The 17,212-nt window shown below is 33.6% G+C and overlaps 1 protein-coding gene across 3 annotated transcripts in view; it reads left to right on the top strand.

Annotated features, from left to right (window-relative positions):
- The window catches only part of KITLG (KIT ligand), an 82,522-nt gene that overhangs the window by 47,316 nt on the left and 17,994 nt on the right, over positions 1–17,212 (top strand). For 2 of the 3 annotated variants that reach the window (XM_011361753.2, XM_023531550.1), the window contains 3 exons: positions 10,511–10,681; positions 12,895–13,054; positions 13,770–13,853. In XM_011361753.2, the coding sequence (XP_011360055.1) occupies positions 10,511–10,681; positions 12,895–13,054; positions 13,770–13,853 (415 nt within the window). The remainder of the gene's footprint in view (positions 1–10,510; positions 10,682–12,894; positions 13,055–13,769; positions 13,854–17,212) is intronic. The other variant, XM_011361754.2, reaches the window with a different exon arrangement.

Here is a 17,212-nt window from a genome sequence, read left to right as displayed (position 1 = left end):
CAGTCTTACAAAGAAACCCAGGCCATGTGACTTAACCCTGGGTTACAGAATGTGGTTATCTAAATAATTACACTTGCATGGGGAAAAATATTCTAGTGAAGCATCTAAGTAATAAAGGCACACCCTGCTCTGGATTGTGGAAGCACTTTAGGCCTCCGATTGCCAAATTCACTCAAAGTAATCATGCAGCTCTTTGAAAAACAAGTGTTAAATTGAAAATAATAAAATAGATTATTGTGTGCTGATATAATCACAGATTGTGCTAAATCACAGATTTCAGTATTGACTGGTGATAGCAAGAGCCAAGCTTGTAAAAATAAAGCCGATTCATTGCCACACGTTTTTTTCTTGTTTCTGTAATTGAGAAAAGTCCACTATTATTTGATCTTGGCAAATGGTCCTGGCACAACTGGAGTAACTCTGTTCTTGGCTACCACAATTGGCAAGAAAAACAAGCGCATGCATATGGCTTTGGGCAGAAACATGGTCTAAAGCTTTGTTTTACCTTCATTTTAAAATGGTAGTTTCTGCCAAGATCAGAGGAGTTTCCCAGTGGACCGGCCCCTAGTTATTTGTCAGTGGTCAGAGTCCCAGCTGCTTTATCTTTTGTCTTTAAAATATAAACGGTAGAGTGGGAATCAAAATGGGTACCAGAAAAATTCTCTGAGGCCAAAGCAATAAAATTCTGCCTGAGGCCCTGGGCAGAAGAAAGTTCTAGAAGGGAATACACTATGTTTTACTTTTTGTTTTAAAAATCAGATAAATACTCCTGAAAAAGAAAGGCTACTTTTCTAAGGGCTTTCTTAGAAAATTACCTAGCAGGTTCTTTTTCTCAAATAGTAGGGTGTAATCAAACAGTTGATATTTAAATCTAAGGATAATTACCAATTCTGTTTAAACTCTTTGAAGCTATAATATTGCCAGACTCTTAAGATTTTTTAAGTTCCTAACCTAAAAAAAAATCCTAAACATTTCTGAGCCTTTCCATTTACTAGTAATGTCATCGTAGAAAGAACAGAAATTGAACTGCTGAATTTGTGCTACACGTCTGCAGTCGTTTTCATGTCAATAAAATGACAAACTATGAGTTGCTTATGGTATTTGAGTAAAAAATTCTTTATCAGTTTTTAATTAAAGTTAAATTATATGTTTTAACTATTTGGAAATAATTTCAAACTTACAGAAAAGCTGTACAATACCCACTTACTCTTTAATCTAGATTCATCTAACATTGCCTTGTTTGCTTTACTAGATGCTTGCTTTCCTTGTGCACATGTGTTTATTATTTTCTAAACTCCTTAAGTAAGTTATAGACATCTCTGTTTACTCCTAAATACTTCAGTGTGTATTTCCTCAGTAAATGATTTTCTCTTACACAACCACAGTGTGGTTGTCAGCTTCATTAAGTTTAGGAATAACTGAAATACTAAATCTACTAGCTGTATTTCAGTTTTATCAACTCTTTTTGTTTGTTTTTGGCACTTCTTCAAGCACAAGAACCAATCTAGGATCAAGATTTGCATTTTTATATCAACCGTGATAGGCAGACTAATGTTTCCTCAAAGATGTCTTATGCTCTTAATATAATACCTGACATGGCAAAAGGGACTTTGAAGATGTAATTAAGGATTTTGAGATGGGGAAAGTATTCCGGATGATCCAGGTGGACCCAGTCTCCTCCCGTGAATCTTTATAAGAGGGAAGGCAGGAGTGTCAGAGCCAGAGAGAGGGGTTTGTAGATATTATATTGCTGGCTTTGAAAAGGAGGAAGGGGACAGAAGCCTCTGGAAAAGGCAAGGAAAGGGATTCTCCTGTAGAGACTCTAAATGAAACATAGCACCATTGAACGCCTTGACCTAATAAGACCTGTTTTGGACTCCTGACCTCAAGAACCGTAAAATAATAAAATTGTGCTTTTTTAAGTCCACTTCAAAACTTAGTTTGTGGAAACTAATTCATCATGTCTCTTTAGTCTCCTTTAAGAGTTCCTCAGACTTTCTTTGTATTTATGATAGTGAAATTTTTAGTAATGTAGCCCTCCCCTTTAAATAAAGCGTTTTCTCTTCGAAACATTTGATGTTTCTTAATGGTTATATTCATTATGCATTCCAAGCTTCTAAACTAAATAAATGATATGTCCTCAGGTTATCACATCCAGAGGCACACGATGTCTAAATTCTCATCCTGGTGCTGTTTTGACCACCTGGTTAAGGTGTTCCACTGTTTCTGTATTTACTTATTAGCAGCTAAGAAGCAGCCTTTGGGGAGATACTTTCAGACCATGTACAATTCCTCATCAAAGTTCCGCCCACAGATTTCACATCTATTGATGATTCTTACCTGGACCAGTCTTTACTCCCTGAGGTACAAATTTGGCCTGAACAGAACCCACAAGATTATTATGAGGAGGTGAATGCCTGTCACTCATCACACAATGTCTGCACCTCAACATTATTATCTTCTTTTAGATAGGTGTGCATTTCGTAAAAGGTCTTAGGTGTAAGAGGTGTGTCATGCAATTTTGAGGAATCATGGTTTCCTTCACGGTTTCCTTAAACCTTCAGAAGGTTATACTACTTTGATTGAGTCATTTCCAGATTCAAGAACTCTCATTGTTCCTAATGACAGAAGGCTGATAGCCAGATTTCTGAATCTGATATTCCTGACTCTCCACAGTCTTGCCTCACCCTAACCACCTCATCTTAATACTTGTTATTCCCCAACACAGACCCCCCCCACCCTAAGCCAGGTGCGTTCCTCCTTCTAAAATCACCATGCTTATTCTTAGCTCCAAGACTGTTTAGTGCTACCTCATTTTGCCAGGGATGCCCTTTCCTCTCCTGTTTACTCATCCAAATTCTACCAGCGGAATCACACAATATTTTGGGGCTAAAAAAACGTCTTAATGGACATCTCCTCCAAGGTCAATTTAAAATCCCTCTTTCTTACAAGGCTATTTACTGTTGTTCCAGACCTGCTGTTTCTTTCTTGTATCATTGCAAAAATTGACATCACTCCTTACAGTGCTTCTGCTTGGCGCTGGGGAGTGCCAAGTGCTCAGCAATACCACGTGGTGTCTCCTCTGTGGACCTTACCTTTTAGTTCATTATCTCAGAAGTTCTATAGAATCAGTACAGAAACTATTCATTTTGGGTACCTGATCATATACTACTTACATAGCTGTTTAAAATTGTACATGTTATGTATTTGTCTCAGGGTATTGTTGTAAAGAGATAGGAAAACTCTGAGATACACTATACATACAATAAACGTCAGATGTCATCATTATTGTTTTGTTATATTTTCTCTTTTTACTGTATTTTATTTATCTAAAGATTAGGGATTAAATCTGTCCCTTGTATTTCCTCACCATTCAAGTAGGTAGTAGCTATTCAAGAACTACTTACCAGTCAGCATTTAACTGTTGGCAAAAAAGGTCTGATTTTCAAATGTTGGAAGAGCTCATCTTGTTTGAGACTCCCTTGTTTCTTACTAACAGTAATGAACTTAAATTTGACAACAGGAAGTCCCATTATTCTAAGGATACTGAAAAATAGCATTCCGGTCAAGGGCAAGGATGCAGGTAGGCCTCATAAAAGGACTCCAGCCAGGATTGGAAAGCTACTGACTTTGTCTTTCCTCATCTCTAAATCTGTGCCTCATTCTGTTCTGTCTGTTTCAGTCACCTGGTGGAATGTAACTGTCTCAGAGCTTTCAGATTTTCAGGTTACAGTTTTGGACCTGCTCAGAGACTAATTATTAGTTCCTATCACCACTACCAGTTTTGGGAAATGACTTTCTGATTGGCCCATCTGGCTCAGGTAGTCTACCACTGTTCAATCATCTGTGGCCGCAAGGCAATTTCACTAGTTCTAAGTATGGATTCCGAGGGTTGACTCTGGAGTACTTCCTAAAGAAATAGAAACCAGACAGGTAGACACTGTACTCATCTATTTCTACCTCCCATATAATAACATTTCTTAAAAGGGTACGTCTAAAATGTTAGCTAAATTAATAGAATATAGCATCGAATGGTATTTTTAAGTGGCTCTTTCATGTGTTTAAACTAGAGGGCCCATCTTACTAAGTGATTATATTAAGACGCTGTTCAGAACATCTAGACCATTACTTTCTTGATAGAAATACAACAGAAGCCATATATGTAATCTTGAATTGTCCAGTAGCTACATTTAAAAAAAAAAAAAAACTAAAAAAGAACAGGTGGAATTAAGTATAATAAATTTTATCTAGTCCAGTGTATCTAAAATGTTATCATTTCACCTTACAATTGATATAAAATTATTAATGGAATAGTTTACATTTTTTATATTTGAAACCTGGGTATTTCATACCTACAGCATATTCCAGTTCAGACACTAAAATTTCATCAGAAATACTCCATATTTAGTCCCATTTTCATGAAGTTTACAATTGAAAATCCAGATTCACGTACCTAGCTCATTTAAACATACTTAAAAGTTTTCTAATCACTAAATCAAATATCGATTTTAAAATTTAAACAAATCGAAGTTAAGTAAAATTAAAATTTTAGTTCTTCAGTCACACTAGCCACATTTTAAGTAATAAGTAGCCACAGTTGGCTAATGGCCCTCATGTTGACTAGCAAAGATTAGACAGATCCCTTTATTTCACAGATAGAGAAACTGAAGCTCTAAATAGATTAACTAACTTGTCTAAAATCACAAAGTGTGTTAACAGAGTTGAGACTGGAAAATAAGCCTCTAGTTCATCATTGCTGCCCTCACCTCCCCATGCGTTTTCTTCTTCACTGTGCTATTTTGTGTCTGGCTCGGGGACCATTTATAGACCTGCCCTGGGAAACAACACATATTTATAGTGTTTGGGCTGATTACCATCTGAATCAGATTGAGGTTTCTACATCACTTTAATTCAAACAAGAAAATGCGATGTTAGAATGCCTAAAATGAACACTGAAAACCCAGTTGTTTAGAGAAAGGACTAAAATAAATCACAACAAAACCCAGCTCATCCAGAAGGGAGTTAAGATTTTGGAGAATATACACTAGTGATGTGAGCACACGGTATTTTGCAGAGTGCTTTTATAGGAATGTTTTAAATTTGCCTGTCCATGGAATGTTTGAGAGAGGCAGAGGATTGTCCTCTTTCTAGTCCTAAGAGTAAAAAACAGGAGAAGAGAGTTCATTAATGGCAATTGACATTTGCTGTTTGGTTGTGATGATTGCTCAGAGAAATTTGCTTTCATCAGTAGAATTCTAGATTCATTGAAATGAGACAAAAGGAGTCATTTCCATTCTCAGAGATCTCTTAATTGAGCCTAAAGAAGGACCAGTGCATTTGGCCCAGATATGAGACCACAAGAATCATGGTGAACCCGGCAGAAAAAAATACTCATTGATGAAAGAACTAGGCGAGTACTGGAGAGTGTTGGTTCCTCATGTTTCTTTGTTTAAATGTGCGGGTAACCTTTTCACTGCTCTAAGCCTTTGTTTTCCCATTTATGAAATTGGTGGGACTGAACCATATGGTGTTCAGTATCCCTTCCAGATCTAAACTATTGTGATTCTAATGGCATGGCTCTAGATTCTTTTGATTTGCTCAGCTGGAGGTAAATGCTGGAAGCACAAGAGGAATGAAAGGAATGCTTTGTGCCCTGGGCATTCTTACCTCTAATTCTGGCAAGACTGAGGTTTGACACACATTAAAGAAAACAAAACAGAAACATTCAAACTGGGTGGTAATGCTGGTAATTAGATTAGTTGAATTAGAAGACTGGGCCAATACTTTCTGTGACTATTCCTCAGAGGCCTCAGAGTATGAGCCAGTGCTTTTGTCTCTCAGAATCGCTAATGGATATTTTACCCCAACTCCTTTGTAGGGAACTACCGTAGGACCACTAAGGAAGCACACAGGTTTCTGTAGGAATAATACCAAATGGAAAGTGGTGCCAAGTGCATCCACGGGGAAATGTTATACAGCAGGTCTTTGAATTTCATTTGATGTTGTTTCATTATTATAAGGTTGATGAGATGCCATAGAACTTAACCCTGGTTAAATATAAATGTAAGTGTAAATAAAAAAAAAATATGTAAAAATAAATATAAGCTAATTAGCCTATATTATAATTGGTTTCATTATATTTCATTTCTCTTAAAGTCACAGAACCTATTAACAATGTTAAGGGAGGACTTACTGTAGTATATCTTGCCCACATTTAGTTTCTAATTCCATAAAGCTTATAGTGACTGTTCTTAGAGATTCTCTCTGCATCTAAGACCAATGCAGAATAATGTATCAGATTCTTTCAACTAATAAACCAGAACAGTTTCTTGAATGAAGCAGAATGAGGAACAGGAGAATGCATGCTAGATATAGGAATTCCCCAAAATGTTTTCAAAGCACACAATTTATTTCAGCCTGGGTCTCGAATTTACCAATTCTGGGACAGCAGAGGTGTTATATCACACATCTTATGAAATTTTTATATCATCTATTTTATATGTAGTTTTAGAACATGCATGGTTATTTTCATTGTTGGTCTTCAAAAGTGTTCATGTACCTAGTTATGTTTAGAATGCTTTTAATTATACTAGCTATTATATCTTTTATTCAATCAATTAGTTAAATCATTAATTTGGTGCTCGTGGCACTTTAAAATCCCTTAGAAAGTTTACAGTTTTAAACCAGCTCTTCAGTGGTAGGAGCTTGCTAGCCAGTCAAGGATATTGATTCAATAGCATTGATTCAATTAGCATTCTAGAATGACACGTTTTAAATATAGAGGAATATAAAGGATATATTGTCTCAGTAGTCCTAGCTACAGCTGCTGTAATTAATCTAGAAAATGTAAGACAGAAGCTACCAAGAAAGAAGGTAAGAAATTTGAGAGTATGGAGTTAAGGAAAACCCAGACAAGTTTTCTCTTTCAAAGCAAGGACTATATATCTTTTTGTATGTATATATATATATGGGTGAATAAAACTAAATTATATGTACTTCAGGAATTTGAAAGGTATTCATTATGTCACCACTTTGACTGTGGCTTTATCAGATTTCCTAATCCTTCACATTCTTCTAGTGAAATAAAGAACATTACATCTTATATTCTTCTATTGAATGTTTGAGTTAATATTTACACAGAACTATTTAAATTTAAAATGGTCTCTGAAAGATAAGAAATATTGTCCATAGTTACCGTTATTAAGGCAAAGGGAAAATAAAATACATTTGTGAACTTCACAACCTTTAATCATCCATTTCCTGATCATAATCTTGGAAGAGCTGAAAAACAGACAAACCTCCTATCATCTCACACATGAAATATTTAGTTTACCATGTTGTGTTCTCTTTGCAAATCATTGGCTATATTTAATTAAAAAGAAAATACAAAACTGCTTGACGTTCTAGTCAAAACTGGTTTCCTCTCTTGCAGGCAGACAAGTCAGAACTGGCTAATATTTAATATTATTTGTTTACCTCAGTTTTATCTTTAATAAATCCAAGAACCTTAAAGAGCTAAAATATAACTATTTAAACAAATTAATGAAAATATAGAACTTTGAATTTATTATAGTGTCTTTCCCAAGGAAATTATGGCAAGAATGAATAATGAATGAAATACAATTACAGAACTTTGAGAAATATATTTTTCAGCAGTATAGTCCAGAAGTTCATACCACAGCTATGAATGAATTGTTCATTACTTTAAAAGGACAGATATTGGGCTAGGATTAGATTATGAAAGTTGCACGATTTAACTATAAGAAATTACAGGTTTAACTTTGAAAATTTTACTAGAAAGAGTTGATTGCCTGTATCGTTCTTGATAGGTATGTGTGGGTGTAGTTATAGCTAAATTAGAACTTGAATGCAGAATATAAACATGGAGTTCAGTTGAAAATAGAAATAAATAGAATTGTCAACAAGAAGTGGAGTTCCCAGTTTAAAAATAAGATACATATAAACAAAATATTTTTTACTTTTACCACAAAAAAGTAGAGGAAAAAGAACCTGTTTATTTAAAGCAAGACCATAGTAACAAAAGGAATACCCTAGTTCAATTCAAAATAAGAGAATTTCATTTTGGTTTTTCCATGTCGGAAGATCCAGGAAAAGGATAGCTAGACAAATGTACTCAAAGAGTGGAGCAAGGAAAAAGTTTGAGATTAATACATGGATTCTGCTTGCCACAGAAAAATTTGCAGTTACAATAGAATTAACTATTTGGTGAAGGCTCTTCTACCATGTAAATGCTATTTAAACTGTATTTATAGTATGTGCTGTATTCCATATTCTAGGAAATCGGCCCTTGGTTGATGAGTTTAATGCAATGGCCTAATTAAATTAATTTCCACTGGAGAGTTGTTTATTCTGCTATCTAAAGCTAGAGCCAACAATCCTAAAAGTTTTGAATGCCTCTGGGAATTAGAGCTTACCTATCTGTAGATAAACAAGTTTCTTTTGGCTGTATTATATTAAAACTGTTCTGTTAAATGAATATAAGATGGCCCCTTTGTATTTAGAATAAATGTAGAATAAATAAATTATTTGACTTTTCCCCACTTTGTTGGTAAGTAGATAGTGGTTTGATTCATTTTACATGGCATCAGTTACTCTCTATGACTGCAGTACAACAGATGTTATATTAAATTATTTAAGATCTTAATAAGCCAAGTCAATTAGCTGTCCGTAATAATTGTCTTATTTTTCTCACTGTAATGTATTAGAGTTTAAAAAAATAAATCAGAGCCTCTACTGAAAAGATAATGTTAATATATTATCTTTTTAGTATAATATATCATACTAAACATAGAGTTGCGTGTAGTGCCAGATGGGCTCTAGAATAATTGGGAAGATCACTTCATGGATTGTATAAATGTCTAACTTTTTAAAATTTAAAATAAAACTAAAAAAAGAATTACCTTTTTCCATTGGGGTTTTCTGAGAATTGATGAGAAAAAGCTGTGAAGTTTTTTTGGTGACTTATTAAAATATTTTTTATATATACAAACTTATGACCAATTACATTTTAAGTAATATCACATTAATTTAAAAAATATTAAACTCCACCCTAATATTCTGAGAAGCTCTTCCTAATAATCTAAACCTTTATTGATCCACAGCCATTTATAGCAGGGGTCAGCAACTATATCCCACAGGCCAGATCCAGTCCAGTGCCTGATTTTGTATGGCCAGCCAGCCGAGATTGATTTTTACATATGAGCATTTGGAGTCTATTTGATGATAGAAAATGCTGACTTTGAACTCCATCTAAGCAAAATGTTGACCCAAAATAAAGAATTCCATTTTCTTGTTAGCAGACCATATTACAAAATAAATTCAGTTATTATGCAAAATAAATTCTATTCAAATATTATTACATTTTTAGTTTTGTAATAAAAATTTTGTGGAAATTTGTTTTCTCTTGTGTAAACATATGCACATAATATCCTTGATTTTTACCTCTTGGCATGCAAAGCCTAAAATATTTACTGTCTGGCTTTTTACATAAAATATGGTCCTCTGAGTGTATTTTTTATCATTCATTCATTTTTGATTCACTCATGCATCAGTTCAGCAAATAGTTTCTGAGCAAATCTCACATGCCAGACACTGTTCCTAGGCACACCATGAGGAAAAAGATTTTATAAAAATACTGCCCTCGTGAAACTTACATTCAAATTATATACATTATCTCCTCACAATTACCTTATTCTGTTATTCCCATTCTAGAGATAGGCAAAGTGAGGTTCAGAGAATTTATGCAGCTTACTATATATAGTCTCTCAGCTGAATTAAACACAGTTATGCCTGATTCTAAGACTTGAGCTTTTAGCTAGTAAACAGGGCTGGCATCATGGACTGGCTTCATGGGCAGGATTCCTTGCTTGGTTTAATGCTCTCCTGTCACCATCTTGAAATTCTTAATCCTTTTTGAACAAGTTCTGAATGATAAATATATTTTTATTTTGACCTTGGCCCCACAAATTACATAGCTGGTCCTTCCTACTAAGATAAAAGTGCTTCTCTCTCAGACCACATTTCAGCCAGGTTTTTTTTTTTTTTTTTTTTTGGTAACATACGCATGAATTCATCTATGAAGGAGGCTTGAAACTGATCAAACACTTTAGAAAAATAGCTGTTGTTAATCTATCATTTCATATTCCAGTTCAATATTTATTGAAGAATAAATATTCTTCAATAGAATTAAATTCCATTAATATCTGGACCTTGTCAAGGGTAAGAGTTGGCTCTTTCTTGTCTTAATTTACTTCTACGGAAGAGCAAAACCTTTACCATCAACACTTTCCTCTGATCTATATACATTTGTAAATTTTGAAACAGATGTTAGAGCTGAGTTAAACAAAACACGAGAACTGAACTGTGCTGATGTAAGGCACTCCTTTGTCTGGCAGGTCAGTGATGGCAACGTTGATGTCTTTGAAGGGTGATCCAGGTTTACTGTACTTAAAATAAATGCTTTATCTTCCTTGCTTTCCATTTCTTGCAGCCTAGTCATTGTTGGATAAATGAAATGGTGGAACAATTGTCAGTCAGCTTGACTGATCTTCTGGACAAGTTTTCAAAAATTTCTGAAGGCTTGAGTAATTATTCTATCATAGACAAACTTGGGAAAATAGTGGATGACCTTGTGGAGTGCATGGAAGGACACACATTCGAGGTAACTTTGTATTCACTGGAAAGGCTTTTTACTATTCTTTTCAAAACCTATGCTGATTGAGAGTGGGGATGCCTTTATGTGTGCTATTTTTAATGTATAAGCATTTAATTTAAAAATATTTTGAAAGATGAGCACAGAAATAGGTGTTTGTAGTTACACCACAATGTTGAAATGTACATTGACTTAAATGTCACTTACAAAATTGACAATACGAAAATTGATTCGCACAATAATGTAAAAACAGCCCTAACTTTATCTTTATTTCATAAGTGAATGAAATTATCATACCTTTCCTATTAGGTTTCAAATGTTCTTTTACCTTTAAATGTAAAATTGTCAACAATGAACACTTACACTTGACCTCTTAGCCACAGGAATCATGTCATAACAAAGAAGTGCATTTTAACATCCCCAAGTCATTTTATGGTTAGGTGTTACCAACTTCAGAATGTGGGCATGGCAATGATTTGGATTCTAAGCATATTTTAATCACTAGAGATTAAGTATGAGGTGTAAGAGTTCAGATCCTGACTCTGTCAGTAATTTGCTATGTGAATTTAACCCCTCTGTACTTACCTTCTTTATGCCTAAAGTGGGACAATGACAGTATCCATCTGACAGAGTTGACATTAGATGATTTCTGATGAGTGCTTTAGCACCGTGTCTGACAAAGAAAATATTAATAAATTTATTATTATTATTATATTTTATTATTACCATATCTATAGAATAGGTATTGAGAGACCTGCTTTGGCATAGCCAAAGTTCACAAGCCAAAGTTTAGCCTATAGGCCTTCTGGAAGTTTAAACCTAAGATTTTAAATATGATTCTGTACTGTAATATTCACATACTTCCTCCCCATCAAAATTCCAGTTACTCTTTAAGACCCAACATCAGTCCCATTTATGTTCTCCAGTCTCAGAATTCTTATTATGCTAATAACCTGATCACTATATTTATTTACTATTATTTTACATTCTAATTTCTAAGTCATAATGTATCTTACAATCAATGACATCTTAGAGTTAACATCTCTTTTTGTATTGTATTGCTACAAATAGTGTGCTGATGGCATCAATAAGAAGTAGAGGTCACAAAACAGAAGGTATATTAGATAAGGTGTCATGATGGAAATATTATATGCATTGAGACTTGAAAGATGAGTTAAGTGTTCAGTAAATGGCAATGTCAGGAAGAGAATTCCAAATGCCAAAGAATGTGCTTTTAGTGATTGTGACCTTGGGCTGGAACCCAGGAGATTGATCCCAGTGTTTTTCAGTTGTTTCAGAGATTAAGTATATATATATATAGCACCTAGAAGAGTATATAGTAAGTGCTACATATGTGTTAACTCTTACTATCACCTGATTTTCTTTGTAGATAATCATGCATTTATGAATTCCTAAAAATACAGCTTTGATTTACTTTTTGGGGGGACTTTATAGAAATTAATGATACTTTTTATTTTTTGTAACTTGCTTCATTCACTCAGCAATATGTTTATAAGATTTATCCACTTTGATGCATATAGCTGTGGTTAATTTTTTACTGGTCATAGAATATTCCAGTGATTCAGTATACCATCATTTATTAAACTACTCTTCTGTTGATTGATGTCAGCATTTATAAACAACTGCTGCTAAAAACTTTTTTGTATGTCTCATGGTGCATAAGTGCAAAAGCTTCACTCTAGTGAAGTATTTACTTAGGAATGGAATTCCTGGGTCACAAGATGGGCATATGTCCAGCTTTACTAGATAATATCAAATGTGCCAATTTACATCATTTCACCAGGGTATGAGTCCTCTTAGCTCCATCCGTGTCCTTGCCAATATTTCACATCATCAGACTTTAATTTTTGCTATTTAGAGGCTGTGTTATAGAGGATTTAAAAAAAAATAATAATGATGATGATTTTAATGAGCATCTTTAAAAAGCAATGCCTCTAATTGTCGTTAGGATTATTTTATTGGTATAACACTGTAATTCACATTACTCACCCCTACTGCCTCCCCTATTCCTTTTATCCTGAGTTGAGCCTCAGACTGAACTGGATGGGATCACTACCCTGCTGTGTCAGTTTGAATTATGTATGTTAAAACAGTTGTCTAAGAGTGTTCTACTTGAATCTTTGAAGGACATAGTATATTACTTTGACATCAGTTAAATCTGTAGACGGTTTGAAAAATGTAATTCTATTTTTTTCTTCTAGAATATAAAAAAGTCACCTAAGAGCCTAGAATCCAAGCTATTTACTCCTGAAGAATTCTTTAGAATTTTTAATAGATCCATCGATGCCTTCAAGGACTTGGATATGGTGTCATCTAAAACTAGTGAATGTTTGGTTTCTTCAACATTAAGTCCTGAAAAAGGTAAGACATATACACATTTCTAATTTAAATGTTAAAAGCAGGTTTGAGTCTTATATATGTAGGTAAGAATCTACCTCTGACTCAAATATATATGTTTAGAGAAAGATATATGTGTGTTATGACTAATATAAAAGCAAATATCAATAACATGAAAGAAATGAATGGTTGTAGATTTGTTGTTTTTCAAGCCAAAACAACCCTCATGATTTTCAAATGAAAGAAGTACGTGTGAGTAAACAATAAATGAGATAGTCACTCATATTTTTTATCTGATATTTGCTAGTAATGTACAATTGTTACTCCTCACCCATCTTCTTAATGTCCCCTTCTCAAATCTTTTCCTAAAGGATCTAACTCTGAGTGATGAATTCTGACCTTCACTAGTTACTCTGTATTGACTTTTCCCCTCACTGGTTCCCTATAATACAAAATCTTAATTTCATTGCTTTTTTAAAAAAATTACCAATTACTAACAATTTGTGTAATTTACATTTATCATGTGTAGGCAATGAATTTTTGTTCTGTAAGGTGACTATTGTGAATTTCTTAATAAAAATAGAACAGCAGCAAGACCCAGTATGAAATAAATAGGATCTGAATCTAGATTCGAGAAGTAGACATTGAAAGTACTCTGGTATTGCACTTGGCCTTTTGGGGACACTGTAACTTATGTAAATTGCCATGCAACACTGACACATTATTGCTTTCTATTTAGATTCCAGAGTCAGTGTCACAAAACCATTTATGTTACCCCCTGTTGCAGCCAGCTCACTTAGGAATGACAGCAGTAGCAGTAATAGTAAGTACACATATCTGATTTAATGCATGCATAGCTCCAGTTAGCATCTATAGGAGTATTGCATGGGCTTTAAAGGAAATTTTTACAATTATCACTGTTAATAACGTTCTATTACTGTTCTGCCTGTTATAGCCTCCCTGAGAATTAAATATTAGATTTGTAGAGTTGGGTTTCTCTAAAGTTTGAGGTAATGGTTAGAGAATTGGGCCAATAAATTTTTTGCTAGGGTTATTTTAAATAAGGCATGTAATTACATTTAGAAATATTATTTAAGCTTTCTTTTATCGTTGACTTAAACTATATCCCATTTAGAATTTGCCTGACAAAAATGGAATAGTAAAGTGAAAAGTACAAATGCTGATTGTATGGAATTCCAGGGATATTTTAATTTTTGTGTATATCACCATTTAGTATTGTGTGTTTGGAAATTTGATGATTTTGTTATTTTACTATAAAATTATATGTTGGAAGAGAATATGCTTCTTTCCTTGAAATTTATGTCCACGCTGGCCAAGAACCCAGTTTCTTGGAAGCCTAATGTCCTCTTTTTAAATCTAGGCAAAGGTTATTACAAAGATCATTGGATTTACTAAATATTCTGACTTTCCAGTTTCATGGAAACTGTTAAGAGGAAAAAATTCATCCTGTGATCGTGGCTAAGAAAGTCATCCCTTAAGGCTTAGTAATGGGGGAATGTCCTATGTTCAGGGACCTAGAAGACCTGTAAAAAGGAGGAATCAATTTATTACAAATCCACTATATCAGTTCTGCAATTTGGAAATTTTAAAAAAAGAACCTCTAATATCCAATTTGTTGTGGAATTTTTGCCATTAAAACCTAACCTGAACTGAGATGAGGCTACTTATAGTCTTTGTCCCTCTAAAATTATTTATACATTTCACTACAGAAATATTAATGTGTTTGATTTCAGGGTGCTACACAGATGTGAGGATATTAAACAATATATAATATCTGTAGGACAGAACCTTCTAAAATCTAAAATTCTGAATTACATACCTCTTCAGAGCTGATAAGTTTTGTAAAGGGACAGTGTGTGTTGTGTTAGTCAATAAACATCTTTTCAAAGAAGCAACTTTTAGCTTCTTAAATTCTGTTTATATTTTATTGACTACTAATCTTTATTATTTCCTACATTCTACTTTGGGTTTAATTTTTTCAACTTGTTCTAGCTTCTTAAGGTCTTAAGGTGGAAAAATTAGATCATTGATTTTAATCCATTCTTTTCTAATATAAGTAACTTAAAGGTATAAATTTCCTTGTAAGCAGCTTTAGCTGTATCTCACACATGTTGTGTTTCTATGATCATTTCTTTAAAAAGATTTTTAAATTCTTCCTGTGATTTCTTTTTTGATTCATGGGTTGTTAGATATCTAAAAATGTGTTTTTTTCTAGATATCTTACTGTTACTGGTTTCTAAAATAATTCTATTTTTAGAGAACATACATTGCAATCTTTTGAAATTCGAGACTTATTTTGTGTGTATTATTCAGATATCAGGTGTAGCATTCTCAGATTTGATCAAAGTGGTTGATAGTGTTATTCATATCTTCTATATCCTTATTAAATTTTGGGGGGTCTAATTTTTTTATCACTTAGAGAAATTAGAAATCTTTCCTTTTGATTGTGGACTTGGCCATTTTTCCTTTTTAAAGTACATCTCTGGTAGACAGGATATAGTTGATTCTCGCTATTTTATTTAGTCCTTTTAACTTGACTGTTTCATCTATTTATATTTAATACAATTATTGGTATGGTTGGATATAGGTTTTCCATTTTGTTATTGTTTGCTGTTTGCCATATTTTTTTATTGATCTTCTGTACCTCCTTCTAGCTCTCTTTGTGGTTAAATTGTGTGTATGTGTTCTATTTTAATTACTTGGTTGGATTTTTAACAGCACCTCTTGACATCATTTTGTGATTGCTTTAGGAATTACATACAATTAATTTGTGATTTAGGAATTGCATACATCTTAATTTGTGACATCATTTTGTGATTGCTTTAGGAATTACATACATCTTAATTTGTAACATTTTACTTAGAATTGATATTGTAGCACTTCAAAATATATACATAAGAACCTTGAAACAAGATAGTGTCACTTAACCCACAACCATTTTTGTGCTGTGGTTGACATATTCCTGAAGTCATGAACTCCACAATACAGTCTTTAAATTATTGCTTTAAGTCATTATTGTCTTTTATATTTCCCCACATATTTATTTCTTATTCTCTTCCTTGCCTTTTGTAAATCAAGTTTCCATCTAGTGCTCATTCCTTTCAGGCTGAAGAACTTCCTGTAGCATTTCTTGTTAGTGAACATCTGGCATTATTTTTTTTCTTTTAATTGAAATGTGTCTTTATTTTATCTTCAGTATTGCAAGTACTTTTTACTAGATATGGAATTCTAGGTTAACAGAATTTTTTTCTTTCATTTCAAAATGTTACTCAGTCCTCCTGCTTCTCTTGTTTCTGACAAAAAGGCAGCCAACATTTGTATTATGTTTTTCCTCTGTGCTGGGTAATTTTTCCCCCGCCTTCTTTCAGAATTTTCTTCTGTTTAGCAGTTTAACTAAGATGTGCCTAGGAATGGTTTATTTTGTATTCATCATTTTTGTTGTTTGTCAGGCTTCTGGGATAAGTTTATTTCCTCCAAATTTGGGGGAAATTTGGCCATAACTTTTTCAATTTTTTTTTTCATTCTCTCATCTCTCTTTCTGAGACACTAATCGCATATTTTGGGCAGTTTGATATTGTGTCACGAATCATGGAGCCTTTGTTAAGTTTTTTTTTTTCTTTATTTTTCCAACCTCTCTTCTCTGTATTCTTCAAAATGAGTAATTTCTACATATCCATTTTCAAGTTCTCTGACTCTCTTCTGTCATCACTAATCTGCTAAATTTTTATCTGGTAAATTTTTTTTCTTTTTTTTGCTATTTAAAAGTTTTTTAATTGGGAATTTATTATTTTTTTTAGAGCAGTTTAAGTTTCACAGCAAAATTGAGGGGAAGAAGGTACAGAGATTTCTCACATACCACTGCCCTCACACATGCATAGCCTCCCCCATTATCAGCATCCCCCGCCAGAGTGGTACGTTTGTTACAATTGAAGCTACATGGACATACCGTATTCACCAAAGTCCGGAGTGTACACAGGGTTCACTCTTGGTGTACATTCTGTGGGTTTTGATGCAGTGCAGCTTTTCATTTCTAAGTTTGTACTTTGTGTTATAGAATTTCCATTTGATTATTTTTATATTTTTCTGAGATTTTACTCTGTATATTCATTACTATATTTTCTTTTTTGGCCCTTGGATATAGTTATAATAGCTACTCTACAG

This window comes from Pteropus vampyrus, unplaced genomic scaffold (genome assembly GCF_000151845.1).
Source record: "Pteropus vampyrus isolate Shadow unplaced genomic scaffold, Pvam_2.0 Scaffold70, whole genome shotgun sequence".
In the NCBI taxonomy this organism is placed as follows: domain Eukaryota; kingdom Metazoa; phylum Chordata; class Mammalia; order Chiroptera; family Pteropodidae; genus Pteropus; species Pteropus vampyrus.
The sequence above is the reverse complement of the archived record's forward strand: the minus strand, read 5'-3'. Positions and strand labels throughout refer to the sequence as shown.